General features: G+C 40.7%; 1 protein-coding gene across 3 annotated transcripts in view; it reads right to left on the bottom strand.

Annotated features, from left to right (window-relative positions):
* Positions 1–27487, bottom strand: part of ankfn1b (ankyrin repeat and fibronectin type III domain containing 1b) — a 156307-nt gene that overhangs the window by 48045 nt on the left and 80775 nt on the right. For 2 of the 3 annotated variants that reach the window (XM_084937891.1, XM_084937890.1), the window contains one exon: positions 10804–10844. In XM_084937891.1, coding sequence (XP_084794017.1) covers positions 10804–10844 — 41 coding nt within the window. Of the gene's footprint in view, positions 1–10803; positions 10845–14709; positions 14986–27487 lie in introns of those variants that run through there. The other variant, XM_084937892.1, reaches the window with a different exon arrangement.

Genomic DNA, 27487 nt, shown 5'->3' with positions numbered 1-27487 from the left:
GTCTTGGTGGTTCTTTAAGCATTAACTGGCTAATGTTAGCATTACTAAGATAGTACAGACCCTGGCCTCAAGTGGCTACCTGTACATAGGAAGAAACTAGCAGCTACATACTGTAGCTGCTAGTGATGTAATCTCAATAAAATTAAGTACAGGTGGAAAAAAAACATTGGTGATGCAATCTGATTAAAGAAATCTCAATTTTGAGATGAAGCAGCTACCAGTTGGAGTAAAGACAACTTTTTTAAGAAGCAACATTGTTGGAACTAAAAGTCCAGTCTCCCAGTTTGTCTGCGTTCCCAACTGCTTTTACCACAAAAATCTCAATAACTACAACAGTGACAACCATTCCAATAATATATTCCTCCTATTTGAAAGCCTACCACTGCCTCACTCCAATGTGACTTAGATTATCCACTCACCAGTAAGTTTTCCCAATCCTGTAGCACAAAAGTGCTTTTGTCAGCACTGAATGGCTTGTGTGATGATACTGAGAAAATGTTGACCTGCGATTACATGCACACCTCCAGCCGTTACACACACATTCATAGTGTCACTGCGACAGATTGCTTTCTTGCAAACAACTCACCTAATGCCACTTTTCAGCTCTTGTTCTGTTGCCATGGCAGCAATTAACCGTTCAGAGGTATTCATGTGCAGAAGCTCTGCTAAAGAACTAATTGTTCTCACTCAGAGTACACAAAGCTACAGACGGTGCACTTTGACCCCCGCTCACAGCCTCAGTAACCCACTATTCGAGAGCAGAGTTAAGACTATATGGAATTCTAAAAATCAATGAAGCTTAAATGTGTTTAACACTGTAGAGTTACAGTGCAGACATTATTAACCTATTTTATTATTTTTAATGGTTAAAAATACACCTTTATAAATTATTAATAAACATAAACAAACCTGATCGACCAAGTTCCCAAGCTGGTTGGCCGAAAGTTGCAAAAACATCCCCAAAAGGAAACATGATTTTACTGGGGGGGGGGGTTTCTATTTGAATTTTAGATTTTACATAACATATCTGAATCCTCTAAAGAATGTAAAATCAAACTCCTTCTAGAAATCTCTTGCCTATGTACCCTCTCTAAATAAAAAAGAAGCATGCCATAACTTTAAAGTCCCAATAACTGACACATTGCAAGGCAATAACTGGTGGTACATAAGAAAAAATAACTCTAAAAATGCTCAAATTTATAAACCACACTGTGGTCTTAGTGGATGTATCTTCAGTGATATATCAGTACAGCAAATTAGTTCTCTGTTCTGCTTTCCCTCTTTTTGAGCTTTGCCTGCAGGTCAGTTCAATTTACCCTTATTTACTTGATAAGCACCACCTTGATGAGTCATTAAGTCACCACTCTAGAAAGTCAAATTAAGGGTGAATTCATTAATAGCGGCAACATGTTTTAACACATGGTCAATACATTTGCCTAACATGCAAAAAAATCCTGGTTCAGGACCAGAAGGAGACTGAAATCCCTGGAAGGGCTGCGGTAGGAAGGTCATCCGGTGTATAAGCTTGTGCCAAATCAAATATGCACATCCATCTGCTGTTGCAACCCCTTGTGAAGAAGGGAGAAGCCAAAATAAGCTCAGTTTATCAATAACTGCACCACATCAGGAAGCGATACAATATCCCCCCACCCAAACAATTTGGTGACTTAAGGTTATCAAAGTAATTTTATTCAACTTATCAACTCAATCTGCCTCATCCCATGCTATGGATATGCTAAGACCAGAAAACTACATTTTTACTATCATAAGCCTGTGCCCTTGCACCAGTCAGTCAATGCAACAATGGCACTGTCTCACATATTTCCTGCTTCAGGTGTTGACTGACTCTTTGGCGCAATTTTTGCCATTAGGAATTCTTCCACAGACCTTTTTTGTCCTAAAATGTGTTGAAATGTCTCCATCCGTGTAATGTCTCTGGTAAGATTATTGTTAAATACTGTTTTTTTGTATCCGTCCACACGTTTTATTTACATATTTGATAGATCTGATTTGGGAAATATTGTGACAAGCATGCTCTGCATAGCTTCTCAAATCATAAAGAGGGTTTTGTGTGAGATGTGTTTACAAAGGGATCCCATTGAAACCAGCAGAATGCTATGCATTACACAATCTATGTGGTCTGTCTGAGGTTACGCTGCCCTTAACCACTGATCTTATGTCAGATTACTAAGGCACAGACACTACAGTAAATCATGAGCATGACAGACAAATACCTGACCCTGTTGGAGCAATTATGGGCAATGGCTCCCTACCTAAAACAACTATTTTGGAAAGTAGGGAAAACAAAGCGCTAGGATTGCTTTCATCTGTGTCTCCCGCTATGGCTTCTTATCCCTGCCAATGGAACACTAATACGCCAAAAAAGAATGTAGCCCCCCCGACCAGCACAAGAGATACAGGCAAAAGAAGTGCATGCAAGCTCAAATGCTCATAAGCGAGTGCGTACACGTACACAAACATAGTTTAATTGATGAACGTACCCCTCAATGTGTTTCATTAGGCAAACAAAAAGGCTTTCAGTGGTCCAATCATAAAAGAACACAGCCAAGCTATGAACATTGCTAATTAAAATGTGCTCAAAGAACGCCTTGTATTCCACTCACCATCCCCATCCAAACCCAAGTCTGTGTGCATGTCTCTCTAACATGGTCGGGGCTGCTTTTATTTCACTTGGACTGAAGTCTCACTAATAAAATACTGATATTTCTTCAAGCTAACAAGCTTTCCCTTTGGTTATATTGTCTGAGTGTAATGCTCAACCATTGGTAGCTGCAATGGTCAATAAATAAGAAGCAATAACACAGAAACTTTTTGAATATTACCTGATACAATTTGGATAGCTTTTCGTTGTCATCATAAAACTGTCTAAATAAATGCGTCAGAATTATACAAGCAAGTCAAAACAGCGATATGCTGTTTGGAAGCATAATTCTTCAAGCACCCACATGTTCCAAAGGAGAGAGGAGGCCTTTAGGAGTCAGTTCACTGCCTTGACAAATAAATCCTAATGATCTAATCACAACGCTACGTGCCAAAGGAAGGGACTCTGTTATCGTCCTACGTGCATCTTCTCATATGCTGCCCATCCACCCACTGCGATAAACAGAGATATTTCCATCTTGGCTTTTTTCCCTCCATTCCTTCATTTGCACATCTCTGAGTCACAGTCATCGTTTCATCTTCTTCTTCTTCTTTTTTTCAAACGTCTCTCTTTTATTACTTTGCTCTCTCGCTCCTGTTTTCCGCAGAGTCGGCACATACAGAACTCGTCAGGGAGACAAAAATGAGGGAGGAATCCAGCGCTGCTTTTCACTTCGGTTGGCTCCCTGTGGTGTTGGGTTTGATACCATTCCCTCTGTGTCCCCCCTCTCTGTTTGATGTGTGGCATAAGGCTGACTCAACACAGCCAGATATACAGATGATGGATTTGCAGTAGAATTAATGTTGAGTTGAGCTGACAAGCACATGGAAGCCAGCAAATTATTAGAGTCTGTAGTTGGAATACCATGCCACTGAGAAAGGACGGGCAAAGCAAACAGTACCACAGACCGTTTTCACTTTCCACCCGCACTCGGTTAGGTGGGATGAGATAATTATGAATAGAATTTGGGGGAAACTGATCTGGGCTAAATGGCTATCACGTTGGGTAGCCATGGTAACACTCAGCCGAACCTCATAATACCCCAGATGTCTGTGCCAGTTACAGGTGTCCCGAATCCAACGTGAGCCAAGGCACTGACCCAGTCAGTCATTAGTGAGACACAATCAAGGAAATACATACAGTACCATAATAATATTTACATATCTCGGCAGCTGGTTTCATCTGATTTATAACCTGTAAGCCTCATTACTGACGCCACCCTCATCAGTTTACATGACCCACTAATAATGCTGCACAGAATCTTACAATTATCCTCTTAATCTTCATATAAAACTCCACATAATAGTCCAGCTGGCCTCCTGTGAGACACAGAAAAGCTGATAAAACTTTGTGGAGCCTGTATCTTAACCCCCTGTGCTGTTACATTCAGTACTGGAGCACTGTTGCGGGTTTGCAGAGCCTCATGTCTGACTAGTTGACTAATTAAGTGAGGGTTTGGAAAAGCGTGAATATACAGAGTGTCTATGTATTCCAGACTTGGTGTCTTTACAAATTACAGTAAATTGAAGATTTCTAGGCCTAGCCTGTTGGAGATGGACACCCCGCTAGTATCATGTTTAAGGCCTAACACTGACACACAAGCTCACGGCATCCCACTTTTCCCTATCCACCCACAATTGAGCATGGCGTCGAGATTCCAATCAGGGTTGAGCCAGCAGACTGAGGGGATTATTTATGCTGGAAGGGATAAGGAAACCTCGAAGAGGGAGAGACATGTGTTTGTGTGTTTATAGCAATTCTATACTTGTGAGAACCAAAGATTAAATATTTAGGCAAAATTTACCAAAGTTACTTTTTCCTCCAGTCTCCACTTACAAAATAAATTAATTTAGTTGAATATCTGGTAAATAGTTAATACACTGTAGCAAGAGCTAGATACAGAAGCTGGGAAAATATGCATATTAACATCTACGACTAGACAAACCTTGAACATCACGCGTGTAGAACGCATGGTGTGAAGGACTATTTTTTGTTTCTAGAAGATGCATTTAGATCTGATGACTAAACACTTTTATTTGACTGCAAATCGCTTTTAATTAAGAGGACTGTAGAAAACTGTGAAAGTGAAAGCAGTGGACTGTTGATTACATTTTTTTAATGTTTGTGAGATGTGCAACATAATAGGACCAGTTTTGTTCTGATGCAAAGATTTGTAGATATAGGAAGATGTGAAATGAGTATTTTGTATGTGAAACAGTTTTTTTTACTGAAATCTGTGAATTATTGTGACGAATAATAGTTATCACATTGATCATTTTGGCTGTATTCATGCAGTCAGGGTGGAAAATTTTAGTACAGCTACTTTTATTGTGCAACACAGATTGAAATCTCGTATTTAAGCTTTCTTGACGTTTCTTTAAGGCATTTCAGGAATAGTTCTCCAGGGTTCTTGAAGAACATTCAAAGCTCTTCTTTGGATGCTGGCTGCCTTTTGTTCTGTTTTCTGTTAAGATAATCCCACACTGCTTCGATAATGTTGAGCTCCGGTCTTTGGGGAGACTAATCCATGACTGATAGAGACCATTTAGATGTTATTGCATGGTGCAAAATGAAGATTGCCACAGCCACTGGCCGAAATAAGCTCTATACCATAACAAAGCCTCCACTGTGTTTACAAATGGTTTTAGACACACTCTGTCGTACCTCTCTACTGACCATCCATACATCCATACATCCATACATAACAATGACAATGATGATGACTTGAATCAAGAAATTCAAATGTGGATTCATCTCTCCACCTGTTTCCACCAATTTTCAGTCCAGTTCTTGTCTAACCTGGCATCCCTCAGCCTTTTCTTCCTGTCTCACTTCCATAAGAAAGGCTTTTGTACAGCCACTATTCAGTCTCATCAGAGACAATTTCTGATGAGGCTTCAGCAAACAGTAGACGGGTCCCCTCGGGCCATTTGGATCTCTCAGATCCTGTATAAGGTCTTTATTGGATATGTTTGTCTGTTTTTTTTAAGGACACGGCACACCATACCAAGATATGCCAAGTTTTCAGCTAACAGCTCTTTGGGAATCACCTTGTAGGTGCTAAAATACAAATTTGTCCCTTTCGACCCGTGTTATGTGTGGTATTTTTCAAATATTTAGCTAAAGAAATGGGAAGAAATTATGTGTTTTTGTGACAGTCAGCAACAAAGCACCCAACGACACAATTTAAAATGGGCTCTTTGTCTGTTATATGTAGACACAACAGTGATTCATACCATGAGCTGATTGTTCTTTAATGCTTGAATGATTCATAGGTCAGCATTAAGTGGCTTAACAAAAAAACAGCTTTCCTCTGAAAATGGTCAGGCACAAAGACCATATCATGGTCCCCATGTTAATCCTCGTGTTTAGATTCTTAGGGTTATTTATGGTTTATATTTTGATTTATATTCATTCCTGAGCATCATAAGCATTTACTCCTTGTCATGTTGATCTACTTAATGTTTAACATTCGTGGAGATATTATTCCCCTCTGGGTTTCCCCTTTCTGTTGTTGTTCCTGCTACACTTCGGTAATCCTTCACTTCCTGTGTTTTGGCTTTAGTTTTACTTCCCTTCTGTCTCACTGTCTTACCTTTTTGTGATTATTCTCACATGTCTCATTTCTCACAGCTGATTCCACTCATCATTTAGCCTTCCACGTATAAACTGTCCTGTCTCCCCTTGTCTTTTGTCGATTTGTCTGTAATCTTACCCCGTGTGTTTCCCCTCTGTGATCTCATGCGGATGCTGTTGCCTTGCTTTTGGACTTGCTGTGGAGTTCTGCTATTTAGTTTACTGGACCTTGCTACAGCCTAAATAAACGACTTGCCTTTTGTTGTTGGAGCTCTGCCTCTCTGGGTCCTCGAACGACATAAATCATGACAGAAAATGAGTGACAATGAGTGAAAAAGCAGCCAATGTCCAAAGAAAAACTCTGACAGAGCTTCAGGAAGCCTGGAGAACTGTTGCTCAAGGCCACTTAAAAATATACTTAAAAGTCTGCTTTCTTGAATGCAAAATGTAAAAACATGGAGGGTGGGGTAGTTCAAGACATTTGCACAGTACTCTACAAACTAGAGTGCCATTTTAAGAAACTGTCACAATTTGAGGATAATTATGCAAGTCCTGCAGTCTTTTGCATACCCATGCACTCATGGGAACTCAAATTACTGTCATTGAAGAGGTTTTTAATGTCTTCTAAATACTTAACTGGTCTAAAAACATTACTTCTTGTCAGCAGCTAAATTATGAGGGATTCCTGAAAACAGGGGCTTTCATCATGGTCACCATGGTTTCCATTCTGGGGAGGGGTGAGATGGAGAATGGATTTCATCCTACTTTCCTTCAGTCATATGTCAACAAAGGGAAATTCTTCCATAATAGGAAAACAGAAACGTAAGAAATGCAGTTCGGTTTGGTTTCTTAATTAATCCAGAAGTCGCCTGTTGAGAGGAAAAAAAACTTGATGGTCTTTGAGTGACCTTGTATTTGTGATCAGAGTTAAAACGCTGCGTTGGCCTATTTGTAGCAAAGAAGAAGAAGAAAAAAAAGCTTAATCCTGAAATGATGGTTGCAGTTGTAAGCCAGCAAACTATGAGAATCCAAAGTGTTGAGATGTTTTTGGGAAAGCTGATCAAATTTTGATGTGTGGTTTCAATACTGGTTGGAGAGGTTTGGTAAAGGCCTTGTTGTGCAACATGACAGAAAGAAATTTTCCCTAAGAACTCTCTTAGCTGGTGTGGTTGCGGGGATGGAGTGTTTTTATGTGAGTGCGTGCTTTTGTATTGAAAGTTAGAATGGAAAAGGCTCTGCTCCGTAGAACAGCAATGTTCAAGTACTCTAAATCATGCTCTCCCTTAACGACTCTCCCTTCGCATCATCTTTCTCTTTCTTTACTTTGCACACTCACCTACATGCAAACATACAATTACAGCCTTGATGCTTTACCAACAACAATGGCTGTCTCTCCCCGCTCCATTCCTTGGCCTGGCAGCCTGTTGTTGGGAAGTTCTCAAACAACCCAACCTCACTGCAGCCAAACCACATCAAATACAACACGCAAACACGCAGTAGTGTAAATTCTGCTAACAGCGTGCCCTTTTCATGTAATGAAACAACACTGGATAAATACTGTAGGTACAAACACGCAGGCAAAACATGTGCGCGCACATATTCACACTGGATCAACTGTACAAATAGCCCCAAGCTCAGACAGTCAGCCAGCAGCAGTCTCCTCCAGCCCGCTGAGTTAGCTCCCACTCTTACCACCATTACCACTATTGTAAATAATCCTCAGTATGTATTTACTTGGGGATTTCAGAAACCTGAAAAAAAGAAAAAAGAAAGAGGTGAAAAGAAAAAAAACCCTGGAAAAATGAAGGAATGTGTTTCACGTCGGTCAGTCAGCGGGAACCCTCATGCCTTATTGTGTTTCTGCTAGAATTTGCTTTGGATTGCTTTGGGAGATGAGATTGAGTCGTGCGGTGGATATTCACTCCATATCTGTGGACTCTGAGTTTGCTCGTTATGTTTTTTGCTTTTCTTTTTTCCAACTAATGCTAAAAGGGGGAATGGAAAGACGTGACGGTCGAGGTCTTTACAGCATGTAGGGCACACTGCGGTGGATCGTGAGATCATTGAAATCATGACCTGTTAAGTGTTTCACTCTGAAGTGTATATATATATATATATATATATATATATATATATATCCTCCAGTAAAAAGCAACGTTTCCATTAAAGCTTTTAATATAAGCCAAAAAACCCTCAAGATAAAAATGTTTCAAGTATTTTTTTTTAACTATTTAAGCAAAGTTTTTTTCCAAACAAAACGTCACAGACTCATAGTTTGTGAATGAGTTTCCCCTTTTTTCTTCTCATCTTAAGTTATTCCTACATCACCTACATATGAGAACAATTGCATGACGTGCTCCCATGAAGATTTAATCTAATCAAATTCTCTCTAAATTCTTCTCACCATGAAGGGACCAAAGTGTCTCCCAGCCTCTATGATGCCACAACTCAGATCCCTTATTATTCCACCCTGCCGTCTGTGTACAGCACGAGGAGCAGAGACAAGCTACATAAAACCAAATTTTTGAAAACTATATATAGTACAAGCTTTCACAAAGCTTATTGGACAATAAGAAGCCTACAAACAACAACATAGTGCAAAATCAGATACCAAATAAGGTGCACAAGTCTAACACCACAAGATGAAATATTTGTTTTGCTTTTCATGCAGATCTAGGGGTCTGTCAAAAGCTCCGTTTTCAGGGACCTAAAATGCCAATTACATGAAAACAAAACACCAAAACTTATACCTGCGTATGTCCGGACAAGACCTAAACCAATTAATATGGTTGGCAATTTCAATGCCAAAAACTGAAAAGGCAAATAACCAAAGCAATAACAGCTAATTGGCCAGTAAATATACTTTTACTACTTTTATTTTTTTCTGCTTTGGGCAGAAACCTCCATGCCTCAGAGTTTGTGGAAAGCAGATATAAAAATTAATGTAATGTGAGACATTTTGGTACATCTGGTATTAAGCTTTGCAGAAGGGTTCTCAATCACATGTAAATGATGCAGCGATTACCAGCTAAAGCACATAAAAAGAAGTTTTGAGTGATGCAATATCAATAAGCTTCCCTTCACAAGCACAGCAAATCAAAAGAACATTAGCAAAAGATCTACATGAGATGACTGCTCATGTGGTCCTTTATGGTGTTTAATTAACTATAGAAAAAGAGCTTTTAAGATATTTCAAGCCTGACTGTAGCTTAATGGTAGCGCCTTTGTACACTAATGTTCACATTCACAATGGGAAGCAGAAAAGAAAAGGCAGAAAACAAAGGAAATGATCGTTAATACGGAGGAGGAAAACATAATGCAGGTTTAACATTAAAGAGCACATGCTCAGCAACACAGACAATGTCTGTCACATACTTACATTTTTTTTTTGACAGAATGAACGTCTGTTATCGTTTGTGCCTCAGGTTAATGATCAGATTTAGCACAGAAACATGTATTTCATGATGTTGATGTCTGTGCCCATGATGTTCCCCTTGTACTCTGCTCTATCATCACTTCCGCTTATTTGCTTGTTTGTCATAAATCAGTATGCGGTAGAGTAGAAATCAAGCAGCTCTCTTTCCCTTAGCCTAGGCCAGACTTCTGTCACTTGACATCCAGCGATGGCCATGCTGATGAGTCTCTTGAATACAGCTGCTTGTCTCCTGGCAACAGATGCCTCCAACTCCGGCACACTGAGTGCTCACAGCGCCGGCACAACCGGCATGTAACAAACACCAGATATGACAAACAGTATGCATAAAATCTATAATGAATTAAATCACACCTCAAAATCTACTGAAGTGGAAAATATGATACAAAAGTATCATTTATGGAAAAAATAGCTTAAAAATGTAGAAGATATATTTGAGAAGGCTTCTTTATCAAATACTGACTGATATTTATGTGTTTCATATGTAACTTCAGAAGTGCATAAACACATGTGTTTCTATGTGAAGGTATATGCACTGGCAAATGCAAAGATACATAGTAGTGATTGCATTCGATGCATGCTAATATGTGCAGAACCTGTGGCTGATAACGCTCCCTGTGTTTACTTGTTGAAAATGGGTGACGTGAAGCTCTACAGTTGATGTAGTCTGATCTTCTCCTTCTCGTAAATTACATTTATTTAGCAATTTTTTTGTCCCTTTCTAAATTCTGGAAAATCCAAAGAGTACAACACTGAAAAACTGGAGTGACTGAGAATTAATATTGTTGTGGAATGGATTACTGGTCACGCACAGTCATGAAGGGATTTACTGGCACCTTAATGAATCTGATGAAACTGTCTAGTAACGCTGATTACCTTAAACGAGTAAAAACTCAGCTGTCTAATGTTGTTCTTACCACACTTGGGAATTAAGAAAGAGTCAGTTATGTAACACATTGTACCAAGTTCTATTTTTACGGCAGCATACGGCAGAATGTGCGTTTGTGGTTAGATGTGTCCAAACTAGTAGTGCTGATTTCAAGAACTAAATCTAGGAAGTGAAATCTGTAACACAAGGATGCGAGGGAATGGTGTGCAGACAGGTAAAGGTGAAGTAAATGAAGGGACTTACTTCTTATTCTGATTCTCCTTTCGGTCAGCTGAGCCCAGACTCTGGAAATAATTAAAGAAAAAGAGAGATCAGAAATGCTTTCAAGGATTTCCCGTCTTTAAGGATTCAAAGAGAAGTCTCCTGTACATGCTGTGAAACAATGGGATGGTTCAGAGGTTCTAAAGCTAATAAACTTCATGAAGACTGATTTGTTACATTAGTGGAGGTTTGTCTGCACTGGAGGCATAAAGGGCTACATCAAAAAGACTCTGTGCAAAGTTGGCAACCAGCTGCTCAACAGCTGAGACTTTCTGGTAATAGCAGTAATAATACAGTAGGAATTAATAATTAATTAATAAATATTATTAGTTAAAAAAAAGCATAAAAATCAGCAGTAACATACTGTTCTCAACCAAAGCATCAGTCGGTTAGTTATTCCCAATCAAGTCACACGTTGAGCTATCTTTTCTGTTCTCTTAAGTGAGTTTCGATTATTAGACTTGAAGTGATCCAACTACCTTCTAGGCAACACCAATCAAATGATCATCAACATCCAGTAAGTGCCAATTACGTCGGTAACGACCTTGCCTCCAATGAAAAACAATAAGCTCTCTGGATAAAATTACAAACACTTATCCCATGGATTTGCTTTATTTGCACGCATTCATCAAACCGTGGCGTCTGCATGCAAGATGGCGCGCACGGTCATTTTAAAGGAAGCGAGGGAGAATAAACGTAGAGGGAGCGAGTTTAAAAGCCATTTTCCCGATGATGAAGTCAACCGAGTTTAGAAACTTGAACGGCAAAACAAATACACCCCGCCGGCTTGCCTCAACGGGGGATGTTTGAATGCATCCCTCTGGCAAAGCCACACACAATGACACAAAACACATCTATAGCGGACGTCTATAAACCCTGCTGTCTGCATCCTTCTGAGGTGTATTGCGCTCAAAGGAGATGCATGCTGAGACAGCGCATACACAGAAATACCGGCACACAAACACAAACAACTGGCCTTAGGCTGTAGACAATTTTGGAGTGAAATTTTGTTGCTATTTTGCATATTTACCTTTGGGAAAGATACTAATCTGGACTCTTTAAATGTTAAAAGAACTGTGGAGAAAAAAGTGGGGAATCTGAACACCCTGAGGGAGCCGACCAAACAAATACTGTCAGTCAACACACTTAAACCCACTGCATTTCAATTTGACCCATCTATTCTCTGTGGTATAATCACAGGGGAGTACAAGGAAATGTTTCTGTCTTCTGGGAATTAAAAAAAAACCCTCCGATGCTCAATGGATTACAAGACCATGAGCTTTAAAATTGCTCTAATATCCAAGATCCACTTAAATCTAATGCTAGCAGGTTAATACACTACAATATTAAACATAACAATGGGTACAAGGCTCACTCTAACATTTTCAAGAATATTGTCTGATACAAAATCCATCATTTCCAAAACAAATCTATCTGAAGTCAGTGGATCACAGGCAATGGAAATGTACACAGTCAACTCAGTGAACTCAAGTCAAGTTTGAACCAAAAGACTGTAAGTGTGTAAGTTCACCTACAGGAAGAACATTTTACTGTGCATCTTGAGACACTTGTCAGTTCTTTATGTTTTGCTTTTAAAGAGCCAGACTTTCTTGCAATTTTTTAAGGTGGTCTTGAGCAACAGTTCTCCAGGCTTTTTGAAGTTTTACCAAAGATTTACTTTGAAATTTGGCTGTTTTTTCACTCATTTTCAGTCTGGTCTTTGTACCTGACCATTTTCTCAGGACTTATTGTTTGTTAATCCACTTAACACTGACTTATAAATCACCTGGGCATAAAAAAGCACCCAATCAAAGGGACAAATAAGTGTTGCGTCTACACATAAAAGACAACTTAGCAAAGAACTAATTTCTAATTTCTTTAGTTGAATCTACATAAACTCAGTAACAGTCTGACATCTACAGCAGATAAACAGTATCTGAAAGTCATGTTATTATAAAATAGGGAATAAAATCCACACAGAAACCTAAGACATCTGGCCCTTCAGTTGAGCCATCTACTATTAGCCGAAGCCTCATCAGAAATAGTAAAGATGGCTGTTATGAAGACATTCTTAAGGACAGGATAGAGGGAGAAAAGGCTCACATATTCCATATCAACTCCTCTGAAAATCAGGTCTTATGAAGTGATGAATCCAAATAATATTTTTGGTTTGAATCAGCAATCCACCCTGCAATACAATCTGGAGTGTCTGATTGGCAGCGGCTTCATTTTTCAGCATTACAGTGGTTTCAGACACACTCCTAATGCAACACAAACACCATCAGTCATGGATTAGCCTCCCCAGAGCCCGGACCTCCACATTATTGAAGCAGTGTGAGATCATCTTCACACAGAACAGAACAAAAGGCAGAAACATCCAAAGAAGCCTGGAGAACTATTCCTGAAGACTACTTAAAGACATTAAAAGAAAGCTAGGAGCGTTGAGGCTGTGCCGAAGAATAAAGGTCATTTTACATTTTATCTGAACTGTCTTAAATGCAAACAACACAAACAATCAGTTTGCTTTGTGAAGCTCAAAAAGATGCAAACGTTTGAAAAAAAGCATCCCCTTCCTTTTAATCTCAACCTGAACATCACAGAAGTGTTTTTCTCTTTCTTTTTTGGAGTGTGTGTGTGTGAGTGTGTGCTTTCATGTAAGCAGTGTGAGCTGACATTTTGACCAGCCAGTGACTTTTCTACTCTGGCGCTCAGAGTGTGTGGATATGAGTGTGTGTGCTTTTATGTGCTCACTGCTGTGACATTTTGACCAGCCTCTCTGTGCATACATGTTTGCATACAAGTTTCATCCTGATGGAGGGGACAGGATACACCACACAGAGTGATTAACCTTTCACCTGCCAGCTCGCCCACAGTGCCTTCTGGTAGTACCACTCTCCCAAGAGGGATGAGGGCAGGTGGGTGTGCATCATTTGAAAGACAGCTCTGCAGGGGGTGAAGGAGGGCTATTTTAGAACCTTAGAACATTAATGACTCGCAGCTAAATTGTCTGCACACGAATATCACTACAGCATTACACGATAATAGTATTTTGCACTCATATTCCTATTTTTAACATTAGATTGCCACTTTTAAATCTTCAAATCAATTTTCAAGCACACCGAAAGTAAGAGTAGAAGGATCATCCCTCGTATTTGAGCCATTACAGCATCCGTCCAATGTCCCTATTACACTTTTATTGTTTTATCTTGGCTGCTCATTAGTTTTACTTTCAGTACCTGAAATTTAGCATAAGAAAAAAAACTGAACAAATAAAATCAGTCAAACAATCAGTCGCTCAGTCTGCACCTGCTCACCTCTTTCTCCCTGTAGCCACAGAAAGCATCACCAGCAGTCAGCTGAGGTAAAATACAGGCTGAGTTATAATCACCACTCCTTTACCAAACCTTCAGCCTACATCAACATGAGCAGCATGCATCGCACCTGACAACTGCTGACTATTTCTGGAATGTATGGAAAAAATTAATCTGGCTTTTCCTGTCAGCTGTGCATAAAGGTGCTGTAATTACTGATATGGAAGAGACCACACGGAGCGGTCAGGAGTCTGATAGCAATAAATACAAAACAAGCAACGAGTTTAAAAAAAAAAAATCAATATCTCAGCAGCGTGTTTGAATAGGAAGGTGTGTGAGCACATACCTTTACAGTACCCAGCACCCCCTGGTTTCTGCTGGTAAATCACATTCACACCATATTCTAAATGTTTTAAAAGCACAGACATGTTTATCTCTAAATATTTCCTCATTAGCAAAACAAAAAAAGAGTGAAACATGAACTACACATAAAGTAAAAATGCACAAGCAGCTGGCAAACTATATTTGCAAAATCTGTATGCACTAGTTGCAAACACACACAGAGATGCTAACATACCTGCTGAGTCCAACCCAGTAAACCCAGTCGGAGAACGCTATTCCCACTCTCCCAGTGTTGCTTCTCACTTCTTTCCAAAACCCGAGGTCCTCACTGCGCCGACTCCGATTGCTGTTCACCTGTTCAACTTCAACTCTTTAGCTCTGTTTCTCCCCCTCGGTGTTCAACTCTCTCTGTTTTCCTGTCTTGCTGTCTGAAGCTTTTGGTCACACGTAAGGTTTGCGAAGCTTGCTCCAGTGGTGGCTGCTACCACCACTGACTTGTTGTACTTTAATTGTAGTTGCTAGGCGATAAGCTTCTCCAATTCGGCACACAGTGTGAAGGGGAGGACGGAGGGGGGGGGGAGTGAGAGAATAGGTGGTGGTGGTTGGGGGGGTAAATGCTCATGACACAGCATAGCCTAAAGAGAAGGATGGACGATTTGCAGGAGGGGAGGTAGTTGAGAGATATGCACAAGGAGAGGAGATCTCACATAGCAGGTGCACTTCCTTGTTTTCTTTTAGCGGTCACTGAGTGCAACCTGGAGCAGCAGCACACTCAGAGGATTTGCTGTAAATACTCTACATGGACAACTGATTTTAGAGAATTCCTGTGTGCACATTTCCTCACCCTTTTTTTTTCTGTTTTATTAAGACATTGTTCTTTTCATACAGCATTGCATTATGTTTGAAAGGACAACTGAGAGCTCAGGTCACAGCGTGGTGCTACTGTTCTGCCTTGTTAACAAAAATCAGGACCTGTCTTTTAATCTATCTATCTATCTATTAGGGGTGCAACAATACTCGTATCGGTATTGAACCGTTCAATACAGTGCTTTCGGTTCGGTACGCATATGTATCGAACAATACAAAATTTTTAATTTATTTTATCAACTTTTCTTCTGACGATGCTGTCTGTGTTGACAGCTCAGTGGATCTGCGTTCCACTACTCTGCCTAGGCTGCACTGTCGAGCACAGATCCACTGAGCGCAGTGTGCTCTTGTGTGGGGGGGAGGGCAAGCTAGCGAGACAGAAGCTAAGCTTGTTGCAACATGGCAATTGCCTCAACGCTACCCAAAATTGAGCCTCCCCCACCCTCATTCAGATCTGGCGTTTGGAACTATTTTGGTTTTCATGTGAAGCATGACCCTAATGGTAAGCGCGTCATGGACAAAAGTAAAACAGTATGTCGGATGTGCCACGCAATGCTCAATTACATTGGTGGGAACTAGTGCGTTAGCGCAGTTAGCTCGTTAACGTGTTGACGCCGTCCAGCCCCACACACGGGGCGATCCGCGGTAACTCGTTAAGGGAGATTTGCCGCGTTATCGCGTTAATGTAATTTTAACGAGATTAACGCTGACAGCACCAGTGGGAACACAACGAATATGACTGCACATTTACTCCGACATCATCCTAGTGCAAAGACAAGTGGAAGCAGACAAAAACAACAAGCACGCATGCTACAAACTTTACCCGAGTCATTTAGACAGCGTTAGCACATGATTCTCCTTATGGGGACCTGATATGTTTAATATGCTGCTGAGAATATACCCCAGAAGAAGCGTATAGTATAGCTATTATTTTCGAAAGAGACATTTCTCTGTAATAAACTCTCTTTTCCAAAGATGAGTGATTTCTCCATCAGATAGATTTATTTATTTTTATTATTTTCTTGTTTCAGCAACATTAAATTTAAAACTGTACTTTTGAGTTAAAATATATATTTATAATTTTAATCTATCTATCTATCTATCTATCTATCTATCTATCGATCGTAGTTTGTCACCACTACACATGATTAAAAATATAACTAAAAAGACAAATAATGTTTCTGAGTCAGGGTTGAGAATCATAGCTTCCTTTATTGCTTAAACTAATAACTGGTGTTTCCCACATGCCACTGACTCACACTGAACTTACTGGCTTGTAATACTTTCAAGGCATTCCCTGCAGGGATGATACTCTAGTAACTCACCGAACCCCACTAACCGGAAAGCCTCATTTACTGCGTGTCATCACTGTTACATTATCATTATTGATTTAAAATCCTTTGGTTTTTATTCTAAAGAATCAATTGTAACTCACTCACCGTAGCCATCAGGACTACAGAAAAGCACGTATTACTTAAATATTAAGTTATTTGTTTCGTCTCTATTACAGATGTAGGTTATTCTCTAAAATAACATCTATAGTATTCCTTAAATAATGATGACGTTCTTTTGTTGTTAGGTTAGATTTTTGTTTTTTTTTCTTCAGATTTTGGGGGGAAAATGTGTCTGGCAATGCATCATGTATGACGTCTGCAGGACACACAGTGGTGACTTCTTGACCCAGAGTTCAAAGGAATTGTTCAAGACTATTTAGCCATCTTTAAACATGCATTACAGGCCTGAACTTTCAGAAATTACCCACCGGATGTGGGTGAATGTGAGAACAGACGTCTGATGGAATCTTTACCAGCTCTCTGGTACAAAATACAAAGTGATTGCCCATGGCACTAATTTGCACTGATGCGAGAATGGCGAAGATAATAACCCAATGGAGTCACAGCGAGCAAGCGGGCATCATGTATGCTGTGCTCCTCCGGGCAGGTCCCTTGGACCAATCACATGGAAGTAAACCATTTCCTGCTATGTCTTAAACTCGACATTGTCCAAAGATCTTGCATGGAAATGGCTTTAGAGACATGGAAACCTGTATGTCTAAACAAAATATTATAGCAAACACCACCACCATGCTTAAGACTTATCTCTGGTTGATGTTGATATAAGTCAGTACAGTAATAAAATCTACCTTGTCCTTAGCTGTTTTGGTTAAGTTTTTGTGTGTACATAAAGGTGCATGCAAGTGTTATTCGCCAATTTGCAAAATAGGCTGGATGAATGTGTAAAGCACCAACCAGGCTCACAAGATTTTTTGCTTGGTGAGTGTTGGATGGGATAAACCTCTGCCTCCACATCAGTCTGACTTTAGACAGTTATTAGGCTGAAACCAATGAATGGTTGCTTTCAATGCCAGAATGGTCATACAGCATTGATTTATAAGTTTAGCTACAAAAATTTGAAATCATTTTGGAAGATGGGGACTTGAGGACAAGATGGTTCAGTGGCTCAGTACTGTTTCCTCATAGCAACAAAGTCCTGGGTTTAAACCTGGTGGCTTGTTGTCGACCGTGTACAGTCCAATGACATCCATGCTAAGTTAATTTGTGATTCAGAATTGGCTGTACCCAGCCTGCACCCCATCTGGGGCAAATTCCAGGCCCCATGCAACCCTGAATGGATGAGTGATAGAAAAATTGATGGATATATCCCAAATTATCCATTAAGAGTATCAGTTGGTCCATATTATCAGACAACTTTTAGCCATTTGCTGAGCTATCTATATTTACAAAAATTCAAAGAGTAATAAAAGGACAGGAGAAACACCCTTCAACTATGTTATGAATGTTGATAATGTATAGTTTGACCACTAGAGGGCACTCTACAAATTAACCTGTTGGAACGCCACAAGCATGCATTCTTAAATCATCAAATATCCATTTCGGTCTTAAAGATTAGATATCAGTTGGGACTTTTTCTTTTGTTGTTTCTTGTGAACCATTAAGCGGCAGCTACCTGTGGATTACTGATCATGAATAATTGTCAAAAGCTGGAGGATTCTCTGGGAAATTCTAAGACATTTCTGCTTAAGCAGCTTGTTTACCCACATTTACACTTCTAATTCCAGATGCACACTCTCATTAATAATTCTAGCTTTAAGATAAATTTATCATAACAAATATGAGATCATATATGACAGGACAACACAAAGGGGGTGAGTTTTCTCACCCCCAATTTGTGCAAGCACAGTATACCTTCAAAAAGAGTGGACTTGGTTACAGACCCTGCATGGCCTTTTGCATTCACCCAGCAGAAAACTTGTGAGCTTGGCTGCTAATCTCTACATGTGTGCGAGGGTTGTGCAAGCGGCAGTAAATCCTTGCTCGTGTGCTCGTGATATTTGCTCATGATAATTTTTTATTGTTTGCCTCGTGAGAGAAATTAAACGCCATATAAATGTAAATGTAGGAGACAGAGCATATATGTGCGTGTGTGCATGGTGTACTCTGACTCACTGTGTGTTTTCAGTGCCTGTGGGCACACACAAATCTCTGCTACCTCATTGTCTAGGTGAGCAATGTAAGCATTCTGCCACCCGAGCTGAATAGTGGACATTACTCATAGCTGTTGGAAAAGTCAACCATATTGCCAATGTTCTGAAAGGCCACGCAGGAAATACTGTCATACTTTCTTTTTTTATCCTTCCATTTCCCATTGTGTCCCTCCACCCCCTCCACCCCATCTTGTTTTACTCCAAAAAAAAAATCCACCTGCCAATTTCAGCCTCTGAGACTAGAGGAGAGGCAAGCAACCCGCTCGCAAAACTGAGGGGGCCGTAGCAGGTTGTCCAAACACCTGCCAGTCAAGTGAGGCTTTTCTAACAATAGCTCACACACACAATACACGCAAATGCAAATGCGCACACCTCTCGCTGTCATACTTCTACACCTCCAAACTCACATTTAGCAACATCCTTTAAGGGCTCTCAGTGGGTTCCTGGTAGCCCTTTAGTAAATCACTCTTGTGCAACCTTGTGGGAGAAAGTGTGACAGCTGACTTGGCGACACACTACATGCCCCCGCAAGCCTCCCAGTGACAGTTTGAAGAAAATACGACAAATAGTAATTAGTCAGACCTAAATTTGGAGTATTTCTGCTGGATATGTTGAAATGTGTGTTTAAAAGTTGATTCGATTTGCTGTACGATATATTTTGCTGCTGATGGAGTGATAAAAGCACTCTAATCTGTCTAGAGAAAGTAGAAAGACATTCATTACTGCAGCTTTATCACTTGGAACATTTCACAGTGCCAAATAAATAAAAAATGCACAAACAGTTTCACTTCCAACGCTGTGTCCAACAACCAATAATTGGCCTTCAAATTAGCCAAGCTGTGACTTTTAGGACATGTAGACCTGTAACTGCTGTGCTTTTTGTGCGTGATCAGTTGGCAGATTCGGAGGATAAAAATTCTGCATGCTATGGCAACAAGGCGCAACCCAATTAGAGGCTCCCAGTCCATTAGCAGCCGGGAGCCTCCTACACATTGTGTTTGGCTAGGGGGGAAAAAAAAAGGTCAAGAAGGTGAAAAAGAGGTTGAGTTTAAAACGAAAGGAAACAGCTTAGATAGAAATTGTCAGATAGGAAAAAGAAGCAATGTGCGGTAAAACTGAGAAAAAAAGGTCAAAATTTTTGGTCTTATTATACCCAGACAAGGGTACAAAAATACACTTTCTGTTCTGCAACACTCAACAGGTGTTTTGGGGTTTAAATAAGCGTCTCATAAACCAAAACAGTTCAAATAATTTACAGGGCTGTTAACAAAATACAAAGAAAAATATACTCAGTCGAATGCAAGGGTGAGGATGCGGAGAGTACGTTCCTTCTTGTGCTAATCATTTTCCACTGTGCTGTTAGACAGAATTATTAGGGCTGTTAAAAAACTCAGACACTTCTACGACAGAAATAAAAAGGGAAGGGAAACAGATGTCACCGTACAGGCAGATATATTAACAGCAGAACAAATGGACAGAACTGACAAGAAAAGCGAAAAGTTGGAAAGGTACGCATGTGCAGATGGGGAAACATGGTGCAAAATCACTGCTGTCGTTGCACGTGTGTGTTGTGATTCCTGATTTCACTGACCAATCAGAGCACATCAGCCATACCGGGTGATGAGCGAGTGACAGGCTGGGTCTTCGCCCCCTTTTACCTCACTGTCTCCAGTTTTATAATGTCATTATTTGCATAGGATTCCCCCTCCCAGATCTTGTGGTCGGGGGACCAAAGGGACCAAAACATGGCTCATAAATCAACACAGCAGAGACTATGGATATTTACCCATAAATCATTGCGGCGGAGCCACCTACAATCAGACTAATAGGGCTGGAAGACGTGCTGTCATCCAGGCCATGATGTCATCAAGCCCGAGCCTTATGGTGTTGATGTTGGTAGTGGGTCGTTGGTACTGTGTGTGTGTGTATGGGGGGGAGATGCTGAGGGGGGGGGATTGGGGGGGGGGGGGGGGGGGGAGTCTGAGTATGTGGTGGTAGGTCTACAGTTCTGCTTATGTAAGTGTCTGTGGTGAGTGTGTGTGTGGTGTATGTGGGAGGCAGGATGTCTGTTTATATGGGTTTGTGTGTACTGGGGTGGCCAATGTGTGTGTGTGTGAGCACGTGTATGAAGATTTGTCTGTCAGTACACACTTTCATCATGTGCATGCATTTGTGTTACACCGATCTTTACACTGTCATATGCACACGCTCAACTCGCACATTGAAAAGCACTCAAACACTGACATGCAGACACACACACACACATTAGTCTTGTGGTTATTGCTGGCTTACAATGGGTGTGGGATTCCATAGAGAAAATCTAAACAAGTCGAGTGGTTAGCACGGGTCTGCCACGTTTCCACACAATGGTGCTCATTGACATAAATAACTGAGGACTTTGTGAAATGAGACACCCATTAACTTCTCCTCCATAGATAATTGTCCATTAGATCTTGGAAGAGCACTGCATTGAGAAATAACTCAACTCTGACGCTAAATGCAACTTGTAATAATAAAAAAAAAGAAGTCACATTGTGAAAGCGGCCTGGAATCCGTTAAGATGGGTTGGCTTTTTTTGTACTATCACCCAGCCAAGCACTTGGATTATCAACAAAGAAAATTATGGCTTGTTTTAGGAGCCTGTGCCTATGCCTTTGAACATGGAAAAGATGATGACAACAAGGGGAAAAAAAGGAGACAAAGATGAAGAGGACTGCAAATTAGAAAATGAGAAGAAAGGCAAATATAAATTATTGTAGAAGAAAGCGAAAAATGCAGTCAAAGAAACACAAGCAGCAGAGAACAACGAAGTATTTTCAAATCAAAGAAAAATATGAACAAAGCGCAGGAGTTCCTAGTTATTACTTTGCTTCTTGAAAGTAAATATAACCAATTATGATGACTAATAAATGCCCGCAACACGTTGAGCACTGACGTCACCCCTGACGTAGACACTGGTAACAATAGCCTTCACCTTTGATGAACCAGCTTTGTTGTCGGACCCACGTATTCTCCCTGCCCTGATGTGCCCATATCAGTGCTTCACTTCCACTTACTGTCATACGCCTCACTCTGTGCGCGTGCTCTGATTTGTATGCGTCACAGGAACATGAAGATAGGACAAATGATCCAAAGTACAATGACTCATTCACAAAAATGAAATGCCTCCTGCCTACGTCGCTCCGAGCGTACCACACACAGTAGCAAAGCAGGCGCAGCAATAAGGGGTGAGTCAATTCTGATTAAACTATTGTGACGATAACAATCTGCACGGATCATCTCTGAGGTGAAAAACAGATCTTAGTAGTTGTCAGCATTTCATCTCAGATTCTAGACGATTCCTTTGAAGTTGTTGGGAACTTTAGCCCAAAGTGAAGCGCTTGGTCACATCTGTGATTTAACATCCACAAACTTGTCCTTCAAACCTTGGTGCTCACACAAATGGGTGACAAATGAAAAGAAGAAACAACAGTCGGTGTCTTAGCGAAGCCACCGGATAGAAAAATACTCTTACGTGGTCCTAAATGATAGAGATGGAGAGTGCGCTCTAACACTGGTCCCGATTTTTCCTATCTGTGTTCATTTCTGGCTAAGATATGATAGATGTGACTCCAAAGGCCCGAACAAATGATTCACATCATTTCCATACTTATCAAACCATTCAGGGACCCTCCTGTGTGCCCAATGGACTGTGGTAAGGCCATCCCAAACAAGTCCACTTCCTTTATGACGGAAAAACTTCATCAAAGGATAAAAGTAATCACTCCAAATTTGACCCTTTGTTGTAAGGGGACAGCAGGACCCAACTCACTCCAGCACAACACTGTGGAGTCAGTTTTCCTTTGTCATCCATCCGTATGTATATACAGAAAACGCACTGCATGGTCACACACATGCACTTCGCACATTCCACTTACTCATGCCAATGGCAATGGCTCTATTTATTTTCCCTCATTAGTTTTAAATGGCCCATCCAGACATTACTGTGGCCCCTGCTTTTAATCATGAATGCTGGCGTCGTCCTCTTTGATGTCCTTATTCAGTCTGCCGGCCAACCAGCAAGCCAACGTATCTACTGCCTTCCTTTTCTGCTACCGCAAACTGCAAATTCTGCTGAACTCTTCTTAGTTCTTTCTTAGACTGAATCACACATCAATCAAAAATGATGTAAAGCATTGATGCACTGATGAAAATTACAGGACAGTTTAAGTACAGCTTTACAGGTCGATGTAATATAAACACTCACTGCTTAGCAGAAGGCTAAACTCTACTGTAATTTTACGGCAATCGTGGATGATTTGACTGATCAAATGTTTTTAACTAAACTTTCTCTTGACAATTTGTAGTTATCAGAGCTCCATGACAGCTGGTGATTCAGGGATACAGGGACTATACTTATTCCAGTAAGTTCATCGACATTTCCAGTCTTTTTCCACATTCCTTTCAGAAATTCAAAGGATAAGGCATTACGAGGTACAGTGTCCTGAAGTCACCAACTCACAGCAACAAGTCTCATAGAAATTTGGACAACTTGCAACTCTGCCTGACAAGTTTGATTTTAGTTTGTTACATCTGATATGACATTTGAGCATCATCAAAGCATGCATGCTAACATAGAGTAAATGGATGAAAGCTGTATGGGATAAGTTGTGGGTAAGATTACACTGCGTACAAATGAATGCGGTTTAGGTTGCTGGCAGTTTCTATAATGAGCACAAGACTTCATATCATCAATGCAAAGATCAGGAGGAAGCATTTTCTTAACTATCCAGTTTATGGTTATGGGGGAGGGCTATCACTAAGTATCACTGCGCGAGAGGTGGGTACACCCTGATCAGAATGGTCGACCATTGCAGGGCTAACACATAGAGACAGACAGCCACGCTTACTCACGTTTAAACATACAGCCAATCTCAGACTACCAGTTAATCTAACAAGCATGTCTTTGGACTGGGGGAGGAAGCTGGAGAATCCAGGAACTATGCAGGGGATGCAAACTCCACACAGAAGAACTCCAGCTGGCCAGCAGGTGACAATGTGGAACCTTTTTGCCATGAGACAAAAGTCCTAACCACTGTGCCACCTGCATTACACATGACATATGAAAACATGCTGATACTCTTGAATATGTGTGTTCCAACTTGAAGGCTCACTGCGAATACAAAGGAGGCATATTCTTTAGTGGTCTTTGCTTAAGTGGACAAAAAGACTTCTTAGATTTTGATAGAAGGAAAAGAAACTCATTGCTTTCACCAACAAGGAGAGAAATAATTATTAGACCCCCTGCTGAATTTGTGAATTTGCTCTTAAAGAAATGAACGGTTGCTTATTTTTATGGTAGTTTCATGTTGATGCAGAGAGACAGAAAAAACACATTAGATAAACATAATAAGCTGATTTTCATGTCATTGAGTGAAATAAATATTTAATCCTCTGCAACCCAGGCAGAATTATGCCTCCCACAGATTGGCTGATTGCAATCAATCAATAATTACAGATACTCCTGATCACAACAATGTGTACAAAGTACACCTGTCCACAGAACCAGTTTCTTCCATTCCAACCTCCAGCACCTGCACAAGGCTGGAATGAGCTACAAGACCATCAGGAAGAAGCTTAGTAAGAAAGTGACAACTGTTGGTGTGATTATTCAGAGGGAAGAAATATCAAATGCCCATCAGCTGCCCTCCAAGATCTTTCCTTATGGGATGATGATGACTATGAGAAAGTTGGCGGGCCAGCCCAAAACTACACAGGATGACCACAGTCCCAGCTGCCTTCAGACACCATTGATAACCCACTACACTGTAATGGATTGAAATCTCAAGAAGGCAGCCTGTATTAAGTTTACCATTGAACCAAAGTGGTCTCGGCAGAAAGTGCTCATTAAAATGAAACTACTGTAAATAAATTATAGAAGTCTAAGTTTGCAAACTTAGAAATTCACAGGCAGGGTTTTAAATAATGATTTCTCCCACTGTACATTTAATTAAATGTACTTTATCCATGTTGTCGCATTGTAAAATGAATTTACACCCCCCCTTGCGACATCACCAGTCTATGTAGAGTTTGTATTCAACATAGCAGGGGGTTGGCCCACAGACACCAGGTCCAACAGCTACTAATTAGCTGTTAAGAAGGAAAAAAAAAAGGCTTTGATATAAATGACAACATCACAGCAGGACCCGATTTTGACTGGAGGCCTAAACACACACTGTGAGCAAAAAGAGCACTTCATTGTGGTGCGTACTTGGACTCGTGCCTCCATCTCTGATATGCAAAAAAAAAAAAAAAAAGAAGAAGAGAGAAAGGACAGGTGACTAATGGGAAAATTTGGTCAAAATGGTCTGAACATAACTAACAATTAGTTTTCATTTAGCATTCATGTCATCGTCGTATTTATGTAATCATTCAAATTCACAGATGGAAAGAACCTGGCTTTCTTCTTTATAATCACTGATTCAGAAATGTGCTGTCCAGCATTACACTTTAAACTGCAGGCACAGCCTAACGGGCAGCATCTGCTGCGATGCTGCTAGGTGGCACAGTGCTAACAGCAGTAAGTTTGTGTTCCCTCCTGACCCCAGAGTGATTTATTCAATTTTAATACAGCATGTTTGCTTTGGAGCGCGATATGTATTTGGTCATGAGACCATTAATAGACTAGAAAACACGTTGAAAAATGAGCTCGCTGACGTGTGTGTTTGAGCACTGTATGTGCCGGAGTGTGTGCGCCTTTGTGAGTGTGTGTGTGTGTGTGTTGCAAGAGTCTTGAGGCCCATGCTGTCACTCAGCCCAGCTCTCAGGGTGGTCTAAACACTGAGCCTTTTTGACTGAGTCACACACGCACACACACGTACACACACAGACGTGTACGCACAAACATACGCAGACAAACAAACAAACACTCACTGGTGTACATGTAATAACATACATAACAAAGTATACATAAATATATGGCCATATATATGACCATAATGAAGCAATCAAATAACCTCAGCGCTTCCCCCTCTTCCTGTCCCAAACCGTACGCCTAAATATACCGCGGCGGACTCCATTGCGTAGAGGCAGAAACGGCGAGTCCAGAGGAAAGGACCAGCACTCTGCACAGTGACCCTTTCATGCTTCACATTTCTTGTGGCGAATGGTTTCACAGGAAGGATGCTAAGTTTGACAGCATGGTGTATTAACCAGTAAGTGGCTGTCATTTGGCACCTTTTTTTCTGGCAAGTCAGCGAGGCGACCATTAACAACCATTCTCTCACCAGAAGAAGACAGCTGAGGCGAAACCTCTCGATACCCAGTTTTTTCCAAAAGCTGCCCAAGGCTGTTTTGGCTCTTCAGTCAATTGCATTACAGTGGCATTGATTAGAATCTGTTTCTCCTTAGCCCAGCGAGTAATAAAGCTCATCCCCAAAAGCAAGACAATTTCACATTTGCTCGTTCAGCAGTTTTGACTGGCGCAACGATTTCACAAGTCAGAGTATCTGAGATGACAGCATTTCTTGTAAACAGCACCCAGCCGTGACAGCTTCGAATCTAAATATTTGCCTCCTTTAGCTCCACCAGTTGCCACTTCAGAGACAAACTGCATTATGATTGCTTGCAGGATCGTGGTGTTAAACAAAAAAAAAAATTATCAAATGGGAGAGCGGGAAAGAAAAGGGGGTCTCTTTGAGCCTGTGTGTATAATTGGAGCGGGGAAACATGGAATGCAAGCCGTGCAACATGAAAGTGGTGCAAAAGGTCCCGGTGTTGTGTTTGGTGACAAGAAGTGAATACTCCTGTCATTACCAACCAGAACAAAAATGTAGATGTGTAACCAGAGTGTCAACAGACTAGCAACAAAGAGATAGGATCGAAAATAGGTTCAAACGTGAGAAAATGTCTGAGCACGGCACCATGGATTGATTTTTCCATATCCTCCAAAAAGACAACAAGCCACAAAGTGAATGCAAAAGTGATTTAGTGGGGCTATTAGCACTGAAGTATCTGGATTAGCTCTACTTTCGTCTTCCAGGTGAGGGGGAAATGAGTCATTAATATCTGAGCCATGCTACATGCTTCTCTTGCAGCATCACAGCTTGCACGGAGGGGAAATGCCCGGCTCCCCTCCCTTTCCCGGTATTAGACAACCACCGAACAAATACTGCAAATGAGCCCCGCTTCCCCCACAAAATGGTAATAAGCCATAATTGCCTGTAATCTGAATACATTAGTTCTAAGAGGGTCCTGTTGCTTTTGTGTGCAATCATGGTAGAGCTTGAGCACTAAAATACGATGATAAGAAACATGTATCTTTGTCTGCAGGCAAGAAGGGGTCTGATTTTGGTCTGCCTCATCAATTATATGTTGCATGTTTCATTACCCAACGAGATTAGGTTACACATAGAACCTTTCCAGAGAAAAAACCCACATAGATTTTACACTTTCTGTAAGTTAAAGATTTACCAATCTAAGAAAAAACGAAAAAAAAAAACACATCATTGTCAGCCTCTTCGGACCTGAGCTCACTTATAATGAACTTAATGTTTTACTTTATTGCCTCCATGGTGAATCCAGAATGGGAGGCAAAACCTTCAGCTTTCTGTGGAACCCGCACCCAGCTTGGATTCAGGAAACAGACACCCCCTCTGCTTTG

Source organism: Perissodus microlepis, chromosome 8 (genome assembly GCF_051167445.1).
Source record: "Perissodus microlepis isolate ML-2025 ecotype Zambia chromosome 8, ASM5116744v1, whole genome shotgun sequence".
NCBI lineage: Eukaryota > Metazoa > Chordata > Actinopteri > Cichliformes > Cichlidae > Perissodus > Perissodus microlepis.
Note: the sequence above shows the minus strand (reverse complement) of the source record. Positions and strands in the feature narration are given on the sequence as shown.